General features: G+C 45.5%; 1 protein-coding gene across 1 annotated transcript in view; it reads right to left on the reverse strand.

Annotated features, from left to right (window-relative positions):
• The window catches only part of LOC140426642 (uncharacterized), a 194610-nt gene that overhangs the window by 113992 nt on the left and 58501 nt on the right, over window positions 1–22117 (reverse strand). The window contains exons 3-6 of the mRNA XM_072511705.1: window positions 12684–12943; window positions 9118–9456; window positions 4811–4933; window positions 1399–1632 (exon numbers count right to left, since the gene is read on the reverse strand). Of these exons, the coding sequence (XP_072367806.1) occupies window positions 1399–1632; window positions 4811–4933; window positions 9118–9456; window positions 12684–12943 (956 nt within the window). The remainder of the gene's footprint in view (window positions 1–1398; window positions 1633–4810; window positions 4934–9117; window positions 9457–12683; window positions 12944–22117) is intronic.

Genomic DNA, 22117 nt, shown 5'->3' on the forward strand with positions numbered 1-22117 from the left:
TGTCGTGTTAATTTAAAACTACTTGTGACACAAATAAAGGTACACAAAACAACCATTATTCAGCATTACCCTTGGTCTCTGCATTAAGAGTCCAGTGACAATACCATTAAGTCATCAGGTGACTTGGATAGAATGGCCATGTACACAAAGTTCGGTCACGAAATTGATTTATGTCTTGAACCAGTTGTCAAAGTAGATAAACAGGAGTAACCAGTGAGCAGCAGTTGCAGTCGAGGAAGTTCAGAATGAGAAAAGGCCATTCCATTAGGCATATATGATGAGTCTGGTTCTGAATTTTCACTAGTGCTAAATGAGAAGTGTCAGAATTCCCAAAGCATTATTTGAGATCTATCCATTAATCTTCATTTTAAAATGGCTTACATTGTGCATTCATAGGGAATTTATATTTAGCTTTCCATCTTTGATCTGTAATGTAGGGCCATGGTGGAGACAGGGGGGAGGCAATGACTTATGGTATTGTCACTGGACTCGTGATTCAGAGACCCAGGATAATTGTCTGGGGACCCGGGTTCCAGATGATGGAATCGGAATTCAATAAAAAAATCTGGAATTAAAAGTCCAATGATGACCATGTCAACTGTTGTTAAAAAAACATCTGGTTCACTAATGACCTTCAGGGAAGGAAATCTGCTTTCCTCACCTGGCCTAGCCTACATGTGACTCCAGGTCCACAGCAATGTGGTTTCATCTCAACTGCCCTCTGAAATGGCCGAGCAAGCTACTCAGTAGTGAGGATGGGCAATAAATGTTGGCCCAGCTAGCGTTGCCCACATACCAAGCATGGTATCTTAAAACCAGGGAGAACACGGTAGAATTTTAAAGTCACTGACAGGCTCAATGGTAGTAACTGACACACACTGACTCAAATGCATACAGTGCTGATTAAGGTTTCCAACCCAACCATGTAATTCAAGAACCTTAATGTCCTTCTTCAAACCTCCTGCAGAAACCGGAGTGCTACATTTTGGGAATTTGTAGATTGAGTCAAGGTACAGAATCAAAACTGTCTGACCACTGACTCAGGGTGGAACCAGCATTTGGAATTTGAAATGAGAAACATAAATTTCACTTAAGAGGAACTAGTGAAACACGATCACTTGATGCAGGAAATTATAATAGAGCAGCTCAATTAGATTTTGTCTTCTCTATCGCTCTGGTTCAGCAATGCAATATATAAATAGCCACTGGGTTCTAAATTCAATTATTTCAGGTCAACCAGTCTAAGCCCCAAGAGTCCTACAGGTACAATTCAGCTTATTCTCCCCGCTGTCCCGACATCCGAGGCCAACCAGGACGTGGTTATTTCTAGTCTATCCTACATTTAGAAAGCATTAATGAGTCAAAATGAAAAATGACATCCCAGAACACAAGTCTTACCAGCCTTCCCAATAGGACACTCGCAAACAAAAGATGCCACGCGGTCATGGCAAGTGGCTCCATTCATGCAGGTTGCAGCAGCGCAGTCATCAATATTCTCACTGCAATCATCACCACTCCAGCCATTGACACAGACGCAGTTATACCCTCCGACGTTGTTGGAGCAGGTCCCTCCATTCTGACATGCATTTGGCTGCAGTTGACATTCGTCCACATCTTCTGTACAAAACTGGCCTAAATGGAAGGAAAGGATTAAATAGTTGATAGATTGACTCCAAGCATCTAATTACATCCACATAATCAAGCAGAGAATTCGGAAAAAATCAAGCAGAGAATTCGGAAAATATCATCATTCACGGAGGACAATTAATAGGTGTTAAGTTCATCCATGTATACAGATTGTTGCATAATACAATGGCCAACTCAGTCCATAATACTTACATAGCCACTCTTCTACATGAGATGCAAAAGCAAAATGGTGGAGGCGCTGGCAATGTGAAATAAAATCAGAAAGTGCTGGGAATGCTTGAACGGTCTGGGAGTGTCTGTGGAGAGATACAGTCTGTGACCTTTTATCAGAACCTTAAATGTTAACTCTGTTTTTCGAACCACAGCGGCTGCACTGCTGCCTGATGTGTTTGAGTCTTCCCAGCATTTTCTGTCTTTCCTTCCACACAAGATGTTTGTCACTGTGAAGACAATTGGCAAAACCTGTGCTGGACATTCGATATAAGCATTGATGACACACTGGTCCTACATGGCAACTGCAGCAACTAAACACAATGAGACATTGTTGGGTGCTTTTGGACACAACAAGGAAACAGTTTGGAAAGCTGGTCCCATAAATACTACACTGCCACTCTACCATCTAATATCTCTTCTTGTACTGAAAAGGTATCCTGTGCCCTGCCACTGTCCCTACTCCTCCCCACAAAAAATTACATCTGGATTAATGGCTGGTTTACGGAATCACGATGTCCACTTATCGCTAACCACACCATCACCATCCCATCCCATCCCAACCCGCCAGAAGCTAAAGTCTCTTGGTGAAGGTACAGATAGTCAGATATCAGATGGTTCACCTTATCCAAATGCTCATTGTTCATTCATCAGACAGTCAATATAGGCAGGCTCTTTAACCATGCATTGCTAAAACACTTTCTCATCGGCTGTCCACGGATTGCAGCAAACAGTATTAACTGCAAACTGATCTTGACTGTTGATTACTCAAGTGATAAACGCTATAAAGAACTTAGGAGAAACTCTTCCCATCGGGTGGTGAGAATGTGGAACGAGGTACCATATGGAGTTGTTGAGGTGATCGGCATGAATGCATTCAAGGGAAAGCTAGAAGACACACGAGGGACAAAGGAATAGGAGAATATGACACAATGGGAGGAGGCTCATAGAACAGGCAGTGCAGGAGGTCGTCATTCGGCCCATCGAGTCTGACCGACCCACAAGCCCTCACTTCCACCCTATCCCCGTAACCCAATAACCCCTTCTACCTTTTTTGGTCACTAAGGGCAATTTATCATGGCCAATCCACCTAACTTGCATGTCTTTGGACTGTGGGAGGAAACCGGAGCACCCGGAGGAAACGCACGCAGACATGGGGAGAACGTGCAGACTCCGCACAGACAGTGACCCAGCAGGGAATCGAACCTGGGACCCTGGCGCCGTGAAGCCACAGTGCTAATCACTTGTGCTACCGTGCTGTCCAATCATGGGCAGTATAAATTTATGATGTGGAATGGCATGTTTTTTGTGCTGTAAATTCAATCTAATTCTTTGTGAACCTGGAGTTATCCTCCTCATGCCACATAGAAAGTTTATTGAGTGGGTACAAGAATACCGAACAGAGACAGACTCAAATGTCTCAATCCTGCTACAACCCCATCTCCAAAATGAGTTCTAAAATGATTTCTGCTTTTGAAAAGAAATTTGAAACTGTTTATTTATTTATTTATTTTTAAACTCAACACACAAATCGCCACTATTTACTTCATGTTGGCCAACTTGCATCAGCGTAAAACTGCAGATTATCCCCCAACCCAACCTTGAACAAGAATCGCATAAATCTCTGCAGTCAAATGGTTGGAACCAGACCAAATCAATTCTGCAACCTTATGTCTTGCTCACTTACCCTGAATGCATTCCAGCTGAAAATCTACAGTCACTGCCAAAGGGTCTGAACCAAAAACTCCTTTGTTCGCAAAACCCTCCCCCGCTCTGCTTTCAATTAACTCCAATATCCTGTTCACCTACCTAATTTCAAACATTTCTTTTCCATCTAAACTCGCCCACCATCCCTTCCAATCTGTGCAGTATTTTGTCTTGTACCTCTGCCGACCTCACTCGCTCCCGGTACATATGCATCATGCAATCATTATCCGGGTGGGGGGGGGGCACCCTGCCTGTGTCTCATGAAGATATTCATTCTTCCTCGGAAGATCCAGGAGATGACAATCACAAGGCCGAATAATGCTAAACTGCTCCCGGGTCCTCTCCTGTATTTTCTAACAGTCGTCACTGGAAAGTGATCTGAGCAGAAGCATTGGCTGATTTTATATTTCTTCCAGCATGTGGTCCAGCTTTCTTCCCTCAATCAGCAGCACCAAAAATGGACTGAACTCGCCAAACATCTCATTGCTGTTTGTGGGACCAACCTTCCTGTGCATCTTTTCACTCCCATATTTGTCAATATTAAAGCAGGGACCATACCTCAGAAGTAATTTGTTTGCTGAAAGGGTATCAGGAGTTAAATCAGTGATGGGTAACCTAGGCTAGTGGGTGGGCCGCATGAGTGACCCCTCCTTCGTCTCAGAGGGCTGCAAGATTGTAATCAGGCTTGTTCATCAACCATGACTCCATGAATAAGATTAAATACATTTAGCACACGCTGAATATTTCATAATGTGTTCCGAGCAAATGCTTAATCATTTATACATTAATAGAACTATCAACAACTTCAAATGGTAAAAGCAAAATAAATATTTACACTTTGGATGCAGAGGGAGCGCATAGCTCTCTCAGCCAATGTTGCGGGCAATCAGCAAGCACCTCATTCAACTTGCCCTTGCTTTACGTGCGTATCACTTCAGTCATACCAGTAGGAAAAAACTACGCAGACGGAAATCGGCAGAATGTGGCAATCCTTCGCGTAGGCAACGGTGAACATAATGTCTCGTGGGTTCACTCAGAACCCAGATGGGCTGCATTTGGCCCCAGACCGCAGGTTGCCCACCACTAAGTTAAATACACACAATTTCCTTTGGCGCCCCAGCAACCTGCTTGGTGGAGGTAAACTAACTTTGATAAAGCTGTCTCTTAAAGTGCCACCTGGTTCAATCTGAACTAAGCTTTCTTCAATATATAATTCAAGGCAATGCAGCAAAAACTCTTTACGTACCTGTCCATTCAGGTGTGCATCGGCAATTGTATGTGTTCACACCATCCACACAGGTGCCTCCATGCTGGCAGTTATGCTCAGGGCAATCATCAATGTTTATTTCACAGTCCTTTCCACTGAATCCTGCCAAACAAAAGGGAATTTTGTTCATGGTTATCTTACAGCACAAAGCAGTCACATTCTGTCATGAATGTGGATGTTCCAGCACCAAAAGAGCCAGTCACACACCCAAAGCAAAGTGACCAACTGCCTCTTTCAACAATCCCCCATCCAATATAAAGCATTGCTTTAATTAGTAACTTGTACTTCTTGGGGAGCACAAGATCTTTTCCACTGCAGCCACCAATAGAATGAACCCCGTAAACTCAACAGACGTTGGGTGAGCAGTTAACATCAACTTAGAAGCTGGCACTGTGATGTCAACGAAGCAGATTTCCTCATCTCCTAGTGTATGCCTGGCTTAATAGATGATGGTCCAGACAGTCTGCGATTGGACACTTTTACGTTAAGTCTTTATAAGGAAAGGTACAAGGCTCTTTTTTCCAAACTTATGCCATAGGCTTCAATCGATATAGTAACCAGCGTAAATCATTCAGTTTGCTCACAAGTGGCTCTCCCAGAACTCAATCAGGAGTAAGAAATTTTAACTTGCTGATTAGGGAGGGTGTTTTGCTAAGTTAACTTGTCAAAGCTGGAGGTATGGTTATCACTGTAGTTATTTAGTCTCAAAGTACTCTGCCATGTTGCAACATAGAAAGTCAAAAGCAAACACCAGAGCTGTGGTGACCTTGTTTTATTTGAAACATCTCCCAGAATACAAGACCGTACAATTCTTTTCTGTATATATGGAAACAAGATGTAGGCTTCTTCCACATGTCCCAGAATGCCAGCCAAGACAAGTTTCCTTGCCCAATTCCAAAGTCATACCCATCTTTGGTGTAGGATTAATGCCAATTCCAATATGAAAACCAGATCATTGCGTGATGCTACTTAAATCAAAACAGAGTGCTAATGAGCTGCATTTGGACCAGCAGATCAAGTCCTGCATCACCAGTGCTGTATGCTTGTATGTTAAGTACTTTCATCAATATCCTCTTGTACGGTTTCCAAGAAGCTTGTTTTTCTAGCACTGCACATCCTGTAACATTGCGAAGCTCGGTTTCCTGCAAACCCTCTCCCTACAGGCGACTGCCTTGCCTAGTTTGTGCGATAGCTCCTGATTGACCTTGGAACAAAGTTAATAATGTCAAGAGGGACCCACTATTGCAGCTAATTGTTTAAGTAATTCACCTGCAATTTCAGTTTAAATATTTCCTCATTGGCCAAGCACATTTCCTGGCCAAGATCCTCAGTCAGATTATGAAAAAAAACCCTACCTTATACATCAGCACGAGTGTTCAGCCACAAGTTCAAAACGATAGAGGGAGAAAAAATAAATCACAAAAGCAAGTGCCAAACAAGGGCAGAATACGGTGTCTTCAAAACACAGAATAATCTTCCAAACAGAGGTGCCCCGTGCTTCAATCTATTGTTGGTCAGGCAGGGGACAGGGCGAGAAAAGAGAGCAAAAGGGGGTCGACTAGTCATCAGGCTCCCTCCCACCCTTGAATAATTGTGTAAACAACTAGCTACAACTGGGCACAGTGGCCAGTGACGACTGAGCAGCACTGTTCACTTTTGCAGCTGTGATTATCAGTGCTTTAATAATATTTTATTAGGGTCTTTGAAAATTTTTATAACAGTAACAAAAATAATGCATCAACATGGTAAATGAAACATTCCCCCCCCCCCCCACCCCCAGCCCAATCTTCACACACCTCAACCATACAACAACAACCCCCCCCCCTTTGGAATACTGCATCTACTGACATTTTTAATTTTCCCCGAGAAAGTCGACGAACGGCTGCCACCTCCGGGAGAACCCTAACATTGACCCTCTTAAGGCAAACTTTATTTTCTCAAGACTGAGAAACCCAGCCATGTCACGATCCCAGGGGCTTTTAAATCCCTCCACATTAAAAGATCCGTCTCCGGGCTACCAGGGAGGCAAAGGCCAAGACGTCGGCCTCTTTCGCCCCCTGAACTCCCAGGTCTTCCGACACTCCAAAGATCGCTACCTCCGGATTTGGCACCACCCGTGTTTTTAGCACCATGGACATTGCCTTAGCAAAACCCTGCCAAAACCCTCTAAGCTTCGGGCATGCCCAAAACATGTGGAATTATCAGTGCTTTAAAGCAGCATGTACATATGCACACACTTTCCAACAGTCAACTTAGCCGACTCTGTGATTCGAGAGCATGTCCGCAGCCAGTTATTTGCCGAGGGTACAAGGTGAGTGTGTGTGGGGCTGGATCAGACTGGAGTACAAGTCCTTGTGTGGAAAAGGCTTCAGGTTATCCGTGAACATGGCTGGGTGTCTACCAAACTGCATAGCCATAAGATCACAAAACATAGGAGCGGGAGTAAGTCTTTTGGCCCCTTGCGACTACACCATCATTCAAGATCATGGCTGATTTGACCGGGCCTTAACTTGACTTTCCTGCCTGGATCCGGGGAATGGCCACGGTGGCCTGACCCGTGATCGGGACCCACCGATCTGCAGGCGGGCCTGTGCCATGGGGGCACTCTTTCTCTCCGCGCTGGCCTCTGTAGGGCTCCGCCATGGCCGGTGCGGAGAAGAGCCCCCCTGCGCATGTGCAGATAACACGCCGGCTGGTCTGCGCATGCGCGGAACCATGCCGGTGGTCCTGCACATGCGCCAACTCGCACCGGCCCTTTGGCGCCTGTTGACGCACTGCCAACCCCTCCGGCGCCAGCCAAGCCCTCGGAAGTGCGGAGGATTCCGCACCTTCCGGTTGGCCCGATGTCAGAGTGGTTTGCGCCACTCTTGGCACCGGCATCGGGCCATCCAGCCAGTTGCGGGTGAATCCTGCACATGGTTTTCAGCAGTACAGCAACATTGACACAGTGGGCAGTATGAAACAAAGTATAAACCAACAGTTTTGCTGGAACCTCCCAAAATGCATTTTCAACTGACAAGAGAATTCCACACTCGTTTTCAACTGAGATTTCTGATTGCAAGAACTATGCCTCTGTTTTGAGTAGAGGGAGGGGGTCATCATTCCCCATTTCAATCATCCTTCCTCTCATGGCTCTTCCTACAATGTCTCAGATGGGCCTTGTGTTTGCTACTCAAAATTCACTGCAAGAATGCAAGAAACCCCAGCCCTGGGGAAGAACTGCTCCCGTTGTCTCTTCCCTGCTGGAGATGATCGTGACCCTGCTCAGCAATCCTCTGCAGCAACACAGCTGAAACTGGGACTGTCTTGAGACAACAGTCTCATTCATATCCAATTGTGCCATGTCTTCGCAAACTTATTGTGACTCAAAACGATTGTATTGCTGATAATCACACAAAACCGGTTACCAACAGTCGACAGCTAGTCTACTGTGTCCATGTCCTCTCTCTGCAAGATCAACTCTGCTAGTCCCACTCTGCCTTGTCTCTTCAAATAATCATCCAATTTACTTATGAAAGCCTCAACTGAACCTGCCTCCACTGTACTCTCAGGCAGTGCATCCCAGATCATAACCACTCGCTGCATTAAAAAGCTTTTCCTCTTGGCCCCTTTGATTCTTAACAATCAGTAGGTAACAACTGCAGCGTCACTCGGTCATTCTACCAACTGGTCAATTGTCAACTGGATGGATCTTGTTTTCTTTTTGTCTAGAAATTTCCATGTTGATCTTCCTTTCTTTTTCTGTCCGACAATACTCCATAAGATTTTACAACACAAACATGTCACCACTTAATTGCTATCACAATCGACCTTTGGTGGTGTTCCCTACAATGACTCAAGGCTCCTCATTACAGTGCTTCAAATCAATATTATTCTTGATTTCCAGGCTCCGAGTTCAGCAGGCTTTATTACTCCACTAAATCTGGAGTACAGAAGATTTAGGGACAGGCTGATTGAGTAGAGTATAAAATCTTCAACAGATTCGATAGGGTAGATATAGGGAAACTATTTTCTCTCGGGAGGAAATCAAGGACGAGGGGGAACATTTTAAAATAGAACCAAGTCATTTTGGTGGGAAATCAAGAAGCACTTATTGAAACAAAAGTTCATGAAAATTTTCAACCTCTCTATGGATCTTGGGACCACTGGAGCTTTCAAGTCAGAGAGTTTGTTAAGTAGAGCATTTAGAAATACAGAGAAAGATACATGGATTTGGGGTGCAGGCCAACTACGATTAAATTGAATGTGGAGAAGCGGACTGGCTTCATTCTGTTCCCATCTCATACCTGGCAGACAGTTGCATTCGTAGGTCAAGTCATTGTTGATTGGTCGGCAGGTGCCCCCATTCATGCATGCCGATGGTGAACAGGGGACATAAACACTCTCGCAGTTGGTCCCAGTGAACCCTGGTTTACACAGGCAGTGATATGATCCTGGCACATTTTGGCACGTCCCTCCATTCTGGCACAGAGCCCCTGTGCTGCACTCATCAATGTCGATCTCGCAGCGGGATCCGGTGTAACCTGAAGCACAGCTACAGGTGTAGTTGTTTCTTGAACTGCTACATTTTCCCCCATTAGCACATGGCTGTGAGGCACAGGAATCCACATGCTGGCAGTTTTTACCTATTGAAAAGTAAAAGAAAAAACTGAGAGATCAAAATTACCCTTTGTTTCCCTAATGCCACACCCCAAACCCCATTACACATTACTTTGTACCACAGAATATAGCCATAGCTCGCTATCAATATACAGAGTTCTGAGTCAGGTTAGTTCAAGGCCTTAAAAAATTATTCAGTGCAGCCGCTGTCGCTGGCGGGCAGAGTGCAGGGGATTAAGATGATGGTCCTCCCGAGGTTCCTCTTCGTGTTCCAATGTCTCCCTATACTGATCACTAAGGCCTTTTTCAAAAAAAATAGATAGAAACATCACGAGCTTCGTGCGGGCAGGGAAGGCCCCGAGGGTAAGGAGGGGGTTCCTACAACGTAGCAGAGTCAGAGTATATTTGGGCGATTACTATTGGGCCGCCAACGTGGCGATGATTCGTAGGTGGATGATGGAGGGAGAGGGAGCGGCGTGGAAAAGGCTGGAGATGGCGTCCTGCAAAGGAACGAGCTTAAAAGCGCTGGTGACGGCGCCACTACCGCTCTCCCCCCAAAAATTTACCACAAACCCAGTGGTGGTGGCAACATTAAGTATCTGGGGGCAATGGAGGCGACAGAGGGGTGTGCTGGGAGCCTCGGTGTGGTCCCCGATCAGGAACAACCATAGGTTTGCCCCAGGGAGGCTGGACGGAGGATTCCAGAGCTGGCACCGGGCAGGAATCAGGAGAGTGGGAGACTTATTTATAGATGGGGCGTTTGGGAGTTTGGGAGCTCTTGAGGAAAAGTATGAGCTGCCCCCGGGAAATACATTTAGGTATATGCAGGTGAGAGCGTTCACGAGACAACTGGTGAGGGAATTTCCGCTGCTCCCGACACAAGGGATCCAGGACAGGGTGCTTTCGGGGGTGTGGGTCGGGGAGGGCAAAGTGTCCGAGATATACCGGGAGATGAGAGAAGAGGGGGAGGAGCTGGTGGACGAACTGAAGGGAAAATGGGAAGAAGAGCTCGGGGAGGAGATTGAGGAGGGTTTGTGGGCTGATGCCCTAAGCAGGGTAAATTCCTCTTCCTCGTGTGCCAGGCTTAGCCTGATCCAATTTAAGGTGCTGCATAGAGCACACATAGCAGAAGGGAGGTTGAGCAGGTTCTTCGGAGTGGAGGGCAAGTGTGGGAGGTGCGGGGGAAGCCTGGCGAACCACACACATATGTTTTGGTCGTGTCCGGCACTGGAGGGGTATTGGAGGGGAGTGACGGGAGTGATCTCAAAGGTGGTGAAGGTCCGGGTCAAGCCAGGCTGGGGGTTAGCTATATTTGGAGTAGCGGATGAGCCGGGAGTGCAGGAGGCGAGAGAGGCCGATGTTGTGGCCTTTGCGTCCCTAGTAGCCCGGCGTAGGATTTTACTCATGTGGAAGGAAGCGAAACCCCCCGGACTGGAGGCCTGGATAAACGATATGGCGGGGTTCATAAAACTAGAGCGGATGAAGTTTGCGCTGAGAGGATCGGCTCAAGGGTTCACCAGACGGTGGCAACCGTTCCTCGACTACCTAGCGGAACGTTAGGGGGAAGATAGATGGCCAGCAGCAGCAACCCTGGGGGGGGGGGGGGGGGGTAAAATTGTTTGTGTTTTTGGAGGGGGAGAGGGGGAGCATTACTTCATGTTATTTGGTTAGTTTACTATGTTAGTTAAACAATGTTATATAGCAGTTATGTTACCATTTTTGTTGATTTGTAAGGGAAAAAATTGTGTTTGAAAACTTTAATAAAATGTATATTTTTAAAAAAATTATTCAGATTGAAGTTTTTGATAACGCGAATGAGTGTGTGGGTGAAGGAAGTGCAGTTGGTGTAATTTATATGGATTATTGCAAAGCCTATGACAAGGTTGCACATGGGAGACTGATTGAGAAGGTTGAAGCACATGGAATTCAAGGAAACTTGTCGAGATGGAGCCGAAACTGGCTTAGTAATAGGACACAAAGGGTGGTGGTAGAAGGTTGTTTGAGTAACTGGAGGCCAGTGACAAGTGGCCTTATTGATTGATATATATACACAAATGGTACAGATGAGAACATGGAGGGAATGATTAGTAAGTTTGCACACAACATTAAGATTGGTAGGGTTGTTAACAGTGAAGAGGGTGGTAGGTTACAGGAAAATATAGATGGGTTGGTCAGATGGGCAGAGCAGTGGCAGATGGTATTTAACCCTGATAAGTGAGAGGTGATGCATTTAAAGAAGAAACAGCACAAGTATGAAATTAATGGCAGGACACGAAGAAGCTCAGAGGAACGGATGGATCTTGGGTACTTGTTCACAGATCCCTGAAGGCAGCAGAGCAGGTAAATAGGGTAGTTGAGAAGGCATATGGGACACTTGCCTTTATCAGTCGTTGCATATAATATAAGAGCAAGGATGTTAGGTTGGAGCAGTACAAAATGTTGGGTCGGCCACAGCTGGAGTACTATGTGCAGTTCTGGTCACCTCTCTATAGAAAGATGGTGATTGCACTGGAGGAGGTACAGAGGGGACTCACCAGGTTGTTGCCTGTGATGGAGCATCTGAGCTATAAGGAGAGGCTTGGATGGTTTTCTTTAGAGCAGAGAAAGCTGAGGGGGGATATGACTCAGGTATATAAGATTGAGGGGTTTGGACAAGGTAAATAGGAAGCTGCTGTTCCCATTGGTTGAGGGGACATAAAGTTTTAGGGGGAGGGGCAGGAGATTCCGAAGGGATTTGAAAAAACATAAATTCACTCGGAGGGCGGTGAGAATCTGGAATGCACTGCCTGGAAAGGTAGTGGAGCCTGGAAACTTCACAACCTTTAAAAAGCACTTGAAACACCATCACATTCAAGGATATGGGACAATTGCTGGTGAGTGGAATTAGGAGTAGTCATTGTCGGTGTAGGCTGGATGGGTCAAAGAGCCTTTTCTGCGCTGCACGACTCTTATGACTCAAGAGTGCTATACTGTCCAGGGTACCATTTTTTGGATAAATCAAAGCTCTGACTGCTCTCCAGGTGGATATTAAAATTCCCACGACATTAATAGATTTCTGTCAACGATTCTATGAAAGGGATATGGGGCAAAGACATGGATATGGTGTTAGTTTGCAGATCAGCTATCATTCCTTGAATGACAGAATAGGCTCAATGGCTTAAATGGGCCTATATTCCACTATTATATTGAACAGGGATATCTTGTCTTGATGGTAGCTTCCAGCTCTTGGCCGAGAGCAGATGGTTATTCTTACCGATCCATCCTTGCTGACAGTCACACTCATATTTCTCAAGGGTAATGAGACGGCAGGATCCTCGATTTTGGCAGGGATTGTTCAAACAGACATTGGTGACAGTCGTCTCACAACGCTCTCCCGTAAACCCCAAAGCACAGTTGCACAACCTCTGTACTTTTCCTGCGATTGAGACGCCACATGTTCCTCCATTAAGGCAGGTTGAAATCTGGCAGGGGTCCCGGTGCTGGCAATATTCACCTACAAATCCTGATCGACACCTGGGAGCACAATAGAGACAGAGCTCAAATTAGTCACCTACTCCTTTCAAAGATGTCTGAAAGACCTGGTAGATAAAAATCACCATTTGCATCTGTATGTTAACCACACAAAACTGCTGAAAGCAAAATCAACCAAGTGAAATCAACAACAAGTAACAGCCAAAGCAATGCAGTGAGCCAACCATCTACATAAATTCACAACTGTGTAGCTGAATTGTAAATTTACAAAGTTCAGTACTTTGCCAGAGAAGAAAGTGGGGGAGTGATTTGAAAGGGCTGGCAGGTGGATAAAAACTTGGAGGAAAGTCAGAGTGACATTATAACTTCAGTGTTCTGTGCAATGGACTGACTCTCAAAATGACATTCCCTTCTCACATATACATATTCTGAAAAATAATACTCCAATCTACATTGTCTTCCATGTGCTTACGTTTTCCTCTGAACCAGAGCAACTGAACATGCATGCAGCCTATGCTAGGCTTCACCCAGCGCCTCCCAGAGCCAGCCTTTATAAAATGTGACCACCTCCCCAAGAGCATCAGAGAATCATAGAGAATCATACCTATTATGGCACAGAATGAGGCAATTCTGCCCTTCAAGTCCAGGTCTATCCCCATAGCCCTGAAAGTTTATTTCTCTCATGTCCATACAATTTCCTTTGGAAATCATTGTCTCCACCTCCCACAAACTTCATAAGCAATAAGTTCTAGGGCTGTAAAAGGAATTTTCTTTTCGAAGGGATAGACTAGGGTGGGAGGGGGCGGTCACCTAGCCCAAACTTGGGTGGCAGCAGAACGAGACAGTAGGGGCCAAGCTTGCAGGATCCAGTAAGGAAGTTATGCTTAAACCCGTGTAGATCACTGGTTAGGCCCCAGTTGGCATGTAGTGCCAGTTAATCTTTCTTGCCTTGCTTAGAGAAATGTCACACCCAATGTTCAGAATGGAACAAGGCAGAGTGGAGGAGCTAAAACTGCCTTCTTCTTGGTCAAAGGAAGATTGAACCGACATCATCTCAGGAGCTCTTTTTGCTCAAATGTAATGTATCCATCAGTATTTATTTTTTAAAATCAACCTGTCTAGCGTGGGTGCGCATGTGTGTAAGAACACTTAGAACGTTGAAAATCCAAACTCGTACATTTAATCAAAAACATGATTTGCAGGTAAGTTGATGCTGGTTCAATATATTGTAGAATGCTCAATGCCCACCTGCCAAGAAGGGACACCATACTATCTAGGCTTTTGGGGGGGGGGGGGGGGGGGGGGGGGAGGAGGATTTGGGGCAGAATCATATTCGATCAAATAATTTTATTGCACCACCAGTAAAAATCAATCCGATCCCTACCTAAAGAATATATTAAGTAACACAGAAACCATGATGGAAAACACAAAACAAGTTTGTGATTGAACCTCCCAATAAGTTTTACTAATAACGTGATAGTGGGGCATTCAAATTGAAAGGGATGCCAGGAGACTGGATGACAATTAGTGAAACAGCAAACAGTTGCCAAGGTGCTAGACAGCGGGCTGGGTGACTCAGTCTGGTTCTCTCTCTGCTGAGAAGCTTCTGGGCATTGCATTCTGGCAGAGGTCATGCCAACGTGACTCACATTACAGTATCTGTGCCTGCCTCTTGACTTAGAATTCTCAAAACTAACGCGGCAACAGAGTCTCATCATCAGGAGAAGGGAGGAAATCTAAATGCAGCATTTCAATAGATGAGACGTAATCTTTTAAATGAACATACAGCCATCGTGCATTTACTGCACTGAACATTAAGCTCACACTTGACAAAGGAAGGGTTAACACTGTGACTAGGAGCAACATTTTCAGCTACTGAATTATACACTTATCAAGTATCATTCCTCTACACAGAGTCCTATTATCTGTATTTGCATTCCTACACTCTGAAAATCTCACAACCTGCTTCCTTCCTGCCCTCATCTGCCAGTTACCTGCTGTCATCACATTCTTTTACATTATACAGCACATCTGTTGAGAAATCTCTCCCTGCTCCAGCCCAGTTCACCTTCCAGCACCATTCTCTCAGCGCATGAATAGACAATGAGCTATGGAGCGGACACACCGTAACAGGTGCCAAATGCAAGAGATTCACAGAATCATTGGCTGGTCACAGCAGATGAGGCCTTTCAGCTAGTTGTGTCTGTGCTGTCTCTCTGCAAGAGTCACTCAACTACGCCCATTCCCCTGCCTTTTCCCCAGAACCCTTTTAAAAGCCACGATTCGCTCTGCCTCCGCACATTCTCAGGCCATGCATTCCAGATGCTAACCACATGCTGCACTCAAAGGCTTTTCCTCGTATTGCCTTTGGTTCTTTTGCCAGTCTTAACCTTTGGTCCTTGATCCTTTCGCCATCAGGAGCAGCTGATTTTTTTTCTCCTGTCCTGACCCCTCATAATTTTAAAAACATCAGTCAAATCTCCTCTCAACATTCTCTACTCCAAGGAGAACAGCTCCTGTTTCTCTTATCTATCCTCACAACTGAATGCCCTCATCCCTGAAACTGCTCTCGCAAATCTTATCTGTACCCTCTTGAATGCCTCCGCACTTCCTCAGGTGTGCTGTCTAGAATAGTCACAACACTCCAGCTGAGACTGAAACACAATTGGTAGATTTTAACTTCTTGCTTTTGTGCGCCATGCACTATTTATAAAATCCAGGATCGCGTATGCTTCAACCTGCCGTGGCACCTTCACCAATTTGTGCACACACCAAAAAGGAACATTGGAAAATAGGATTTAAGAATAGGAGTCGACCATTCAGCCTTTCAAGCCTCTTCCACTCAATAAGACCATGGCTGATCAGGCTGCAATCTCAACTCCATTTTGTCATCAGTCCCCCCCATGACCCTCAACTCCCTTGCCTATCAAAAAAACCCTCAACTACCTGATGTTTTCCCAATCTTCCTCCTGCTCCAACAAAAGAATAGCTCAACCCCTAAGCTCAGAGTTAGATCATTAACAATGCAGCCAGGTCAGCTGATCGGAATGCTCGCATATCGGTTTAGAAACCTTTCCAATCACTCCAACCTGAACGACTCTTGACAAACCTGCAACTCTTCAAGGTTTACCATTCCTGGCTTGTGGTCAATACAAATTTGCCATCACTCTTGCAAAATGTGATGGGAAGACTTGGAAGCATTAGTTTGTGCAGTATGGCTAAAATAAAGTGCAAATTAAATCCCCATTAGAGTACCCAAATTCTTCTTTTTTCCAATTAAGGGACAATTTAGAGTGGCCAATTCACCTACCCTACATCCTTTTGGGTTGTGGGGGACGAGATCCATGCAGACACGGGGAGACTGTGCAAACTCCACATGGCAGTGGCCCGGGGCCAGGATCGAACCCGGGTCCTCGTTGCTATGGGCAGCAGTGCTAACCACTACGTGTATATGTTGAACTGACACGAAGATGGCACAACAGTGGGGAGTGATCTTCCCAAAAGGGAACGAAGTTGCCGTGTGAGCGCGTTTAGCCGTGTGTTTCCTGGCACCCACAGTGCCGAGAAACACATGGCTATTTAACGTGACTTGCTGTGAATAGGGGGCCTAAACAGGAAACACGCACCCAAGGCCGCACATAGCTACGGTTTTTACAATGGTGAGTTCCACCCGCTGGAACTTCCCGTTGTAGCGAGAGATCGGGACTCCAGTTTTAAATAGCACGCCGATCTCCGACCCCCTCACAGCCCAAAATCAACACGATTTTGCCCAAAACCCAGCCCCCGCCCCCCCCGCTGGTAACCCCAGCCCGACCATACGCGTGCAACAAATGCCGGCTTGGGAGTGCCAAGGGTGCCAGACTGGCACCAGCAATACCAGGGCACCACCTGCCCGAAGGGTATGCATACTGGGGGCCTCCAATCCCATTCGAGACCCCCACAAGTGTCATTCTGTGAGACAGTGCTCGCCCGAGGTGAAGGGATTCAATCACAAGGTAACTTGGGAATCTGCACATTAGAGTGAGGCTTACTGCTTTCCTCTAACATGCAGATTTGCCAAAAAACGATCCCGCCCCCTTGCAACGTCTCGCGAGATTGCACTGAATCCCGGGAGCGGCATCTCCTGGCTTTCACCGGCCATGCTGTGCTTTGGCGAGATGCTTTTCCGGCGCAGCGTGGCCGGAAGATCACGCCCCAGATGTCACAGAAAATAGATTCAACAGCATTCTTCGGTGCACTGAACCCATTCCAACACCAGCTCAGAGTTGGATTCCGCCGGGTTTCCTGAGCTGGTGTTTGTACCTTCACACAGTTGCTCAAAGCTTTTTCCAACTTCCTGAGCTATAGGATGACTGGGTGAAGCAGTACACCTCTGAGATATGGTATGGATTTCAAATCAGACTTACGCAATGGAAGTTTCACCTCTCTACCTTCGTCAGTTTCTCAAGTCTTCTGTGAGATGAGCCTGGACAGTTCCAAACCAGCCGTTAGTGGGCCAGTGCCTACACAGTCCTTGGGTCGAGGGTGCCCCAAAGAAAGGAATAGGAAAGTGAATAAAGGGGTATTCCAAATGAGCTAATGGGAAGTCCATACTGCGTTACTGTAGCCTGGAACAATGCCACCATACCTTCATTCACAACACAGAATGAGCTAGATCCCCTTAAACAGCTGGAGTTTTTGTAGGGTTTCACTAACCTTGCAAATACCACAAGGTCCTTTTGCTCTGGTGCGGCATGTTTGAGATTAAAAGTTTAATCAGCATGGTCTGGACTGTAGCCAAAAGAGTCAAACTATGAACAAGTCAGTCAACCTCAAGGCACTCGTAGCCACCTCTTGCAATGCAGCATGAATGACTGTCTGACTGCGTAAATCACTAAAAAAAAACCTACTCAAAGTTTCCCCCACCTACCTTGTTCTTCTTACCTCATAATTGCAGTGAATACCACAACAGCAAAAACATAGACAATGGTACAAGCCAATGAGTAATCCAGCTGCACTGCGCAAACAAATATAGACCCTCAAATGCAGTAACAATCCAAAAATGCGCAGGTTAGGTGGCTTGGCTGTGATCAATGCGCGGTATTACGGGGAGAAGGCAGAGGGTCAGTGCAGACACAATGGGCCGAATGGCCTCCTTCTACACTGTATGAATTCTATGAATGGCGGGGTGGGGAGCGACCTTGAACAGAAAAGAAACAGAAAATTCAATAAAAGAAACATGAACACGACTAGATAATAATCAAAAAATAATAAATGCATGAAATACTGCAAATTCATGGCTCGTGTAAAGGACAAGTTATATTTTTCATCAGGCGATGCTTTACAGCGAGTAGTCCTGATTACCAAAGTGTTTAAGAGAAAGACCTTCTTCAGCCCCATCAAGCCTATTATCTCCAATATATGCAACACCATGGCCTTAATATTCCAATTTCCTCGAGGGCGGCACGGTGGTTAGCACTGCTGCCTCATGGCGCTGAGGGCCCGGGTTGCATCCCAGCCCCAGGTCACTGTCCGTGTGGAGTTTGCACATTCTCTCCGTGTTTGCGTGGGTCTCACCCCCACAGCCAAAAGATGTACAGGGTAGTTGGATTGGCCACACTAAATTGCTCCTTGATTGGCGGCACGGTAGCACAGTGGTTAGCACTGTTGCTTCACAGCGCCAGGGTCCCTGGTTCGATTCCCGGCCTGGGTCACTGTCCGTGTGGAGTTTGCACGTTCTCCCCGTGCCTGTGTGGGTTTCCTCCAGGTGCTCCGGTTTCCTCCCACAAGTCCCGAAAGACGTGCTTGTTAGGCGAATTGGACATTATGAATTCTCCCTCTGTGTACCCAAAAAGGCGTCAGAGTGTGACGACTAGGAGATTTTCACACTAACTTCATTGCAGTGCTAATGTAAGCCTACTTGCGATACTAATAAAGATTATTTAAAAATAATTAGGCACTTCAAATTTTTTTTTTTTTTTTTTAATTCCAACTTCATCTATGCGGTGCTACACAACTTAATTACCCTTACAGCAACTAATCCTAACATGTTTGAATCTCAATTCTAGACCAATGCTCATCAGGCCCTGCCATTCAAAAGACAATTTGATGGAAATGCCACAGGACAACTCAACGAAAGAAAGAAAAAATTCTGATCCAGATCGTACCCTCTCACTTGAGTCCGTCCTGAAGTCATGAATGGTACGGGCGAAATCCAAGCTCTTTATGTCGTTTCATTTATTTTTGAATTTACCAACAGTAATTCTAACACAACCTAACAATTTGGAAACTTCTTTGTTGATTTCACTTCTTGTGATGTGATGGTGAACAAAATGAATATCATTTTTCGGAAGTTAAATGTTCACATTAAAAAAATCCAGAGATTGGCCCTGCTCCAATTTCTTCCATTGATGTGACACCTTTTCCGATGTCAAAGTCAAATTGCCCACAGCAAAATCGAGAAAGAAATAATAAAATAAATAAATAAACATCTGGTCCATGAACACAGTAGCCTGTACTCACTGTACCTCATACACACAGGTGGCTTATGAAACACCTGCATAGGTAACTCTTTGCATCAAAGCACAGCACATTCAACTAGTGTTGAAATGCCCTGACTGATCTAGGCCACTGTGACCAAAAGATTTGTTGAAGTTCTCTCCAGCAAATTTTTGTTTTTAACGTTTAAAGAGAGATGGAGAAGGGAAGAATGCAATGCCCTGCAAAGGTTTCAATGCTGTTTATTTAACTACTATATTCTCGCGTGAGTGGCATGCAATATAGCACTTTCACATTGTCAGGATTTCCTGAAGTGCTACTTAGCCAACAAAGAACCAAGTGTTCGAGTACTTGTTACCAAGGTCCTAATCTCTGCAAGCCCATCCTCAAACCTCTCCAACTCTCCCTCCTCCTTTTATGATGCTCCTGGAATCTTACCACTGATTAAGACTTCAGTCACCTGCCCTAATAATAACCTGCCTTTGGATTGGTGTTGATTTGCCTGATAACTCTCCTTTGAGGTGCCTTAGGACAGGGTATTACATTAAGGATGCTATATAAATGCAGTTGCTGTCCAGTTACTGATGTTTTGTGGCGAAATGGAGCAGCTAATTGATACAAAACTCAATCCCACAGATGACCATGGAATCAGTGACCAGTGAATCTGTTTTGTTGACATTAGTTAAGGGATTAATGTTGGCCAGTCCATCAGGGGGAAATTCTGTTCATTTTCAAATTAGTACCATAATCTTCAACATGCACAGAGAAATGCTAACTTGGTACAACATCTCCAAAAGAAAGCATCTCTGACACTACAGCACTTCTCAGTACTGCATTCTAAGTGTAGCCCAGATTGTTTGGTCAAGTCCTGGAATGTAGTTAAAGCGACAACAAAGCAAATTGTTTTCCGTGCAAGGAAATGCTTTCAGGACTGCTGGACCAATGCACAGTTCCCCTTAGGTCTGAACGTTTCCACCTTCCTATTCTGGCCCATTCTTACTGTCAAAGTGGAAGTGCCAACATATTTGCCAATTGTTACGCTGGTCTTAAAAATCTCAGTGAACACCCGGACTACTTGATGCGACACCAAGTTTTAGGGAGCAGGGAGGAGGCTCAGCATTGACAAGGAAAAAGGATAAAGGCATCCAAGATTCCTGGTGCTGACAGCTACCCATACTATATGTTGCCAACAGGAGGACAATCTGATGTCTCCTGCATACACCCTCCACCCTCTCCCCACCAACACAGCTGCAAAGCCTCGAGACAATCACTGCCAAAGTTTTGCCATACGCTTGAAGCAATTCAAAAGAGAAACCTCAGCACTCTCCCCACCCTCAGAGAAAATAAACAAGATGCAGCCTCTCGGGTGCTAAAAAAAGCCACATCAATTAAACATTCAGCATGGTTCCCGCTCAGAGAAACACAGAGTGCGTGTCATACCCACACCCTATGGCTTGGCTTTTTAGACAAACGGTATTCAAATAGCAAAGAGCAACTTCAGCAGCAAGTGGAATAAAATTGCTCTCCTAAGTGGGAAAATCCAAGATGAGGGGAGAAAAAAAGTTGTCTTGTTAAACTTTCCCATAGGAAAGCAGAATTTAATGAACCCAAAATCACTAATTATATATAGCAATCTCTGCTATACTCAGAGACGTGCTTCCACATCTTTCATTCCTTTGCATGAAATAAACAGAAACTCCCTCGGGCACCGAGAGGAACGGCTAAAAGCATTTCAGCACCAGGCCCTTGGCCAAGGCGTAGCCACATAGTAAATAAGATTATCATTGCATCAATTCCTCAGAGATATGTAGGACTGCAAGCACCAGCCACCCCTGTCATAATGCTCAGTCCCCATGACGACCGTGTGCAGCCTGTACGCCCATGCTCAATGCCCTGGCTATGGCAGCACTCCAGAACAAAGACTCACTGAACTGTTTCTAACAAGGCACTGCAGGGCCGCACTGCAGATTAGCAGTGAAGCGGAAGGGGCCAGCGATACTTTCAGAGCTGCCAGTCATGTGATCTTCACGCCACCCAGTCCCCCTCCAGTGGACTGAAGACTGAACTTGTTTTTTAAAGAATAAATCCAGTGCACCCGCCCCCCTGGAATTATTTTCAGCTCCAAATAAATATCTGTCCTGCAATTCTCCTTTAAGCACTTCCCACTTCAACCAACATGAAATATATATAGAGAGATATATCAAACTTGCAAAATGAGATTGGCAGTGGGTGAATTGCTATGTACACTCAGCTTCTTCACACACACACGCACTTTAGCTGAAATGTATCCAAGAGAGGTTTGAGAAATGATCATCTCATTTCCCCACCCCAGAGTCAGAAGGTTGTGCTCAAGTCCCACTCCGAAGACGTCAGCAAGCATGGGTGCTGGGGGGGAACACCCCAACTGCAGTCCTGAAGGAGTGTCGCATTGTCAGAGGTTCCGGTGAGATCTCAAGCTTAGGTCCTGTCTGCCCTCTCAGGAGATGGGGAGAATAAACCTCATGGCACTATTTCAAAGGACAGCTGGCTAGTTGTCCCCAGCGTCATGGACAATATTTATTCCTCAGCCAACATCGCAGAAACAGATCATCTGCCCATTATCTCATTGTTGACTGTGGGAGCTTGCTGTTGGACAATTGGCTGCCACGTTTCCCATGTTACAACAGTGACCATATGTTAAAATATATTATCAGCTGTGATGCTCTTTAGAACATCCTGAGGTCACAAAAAGCACTACAT

This window comes from Scyliorhinus torazame, chromosome 7 (genome assembly GCF_047496885.1).
Source record: "Scyliorhinus torazame isolate Kashiwa2021f chromosome 7, sScyTor2.1, whole genome shotgun sequence".
In the NCBI taxonomy this organism is placed as follows: Eukaryota; Metazoa; Chordata; class Chondrichthyes; order Carcharhiniformes; family Scyliorhinidae; genus Scyliorhinus; species Scyliorhinus torazame.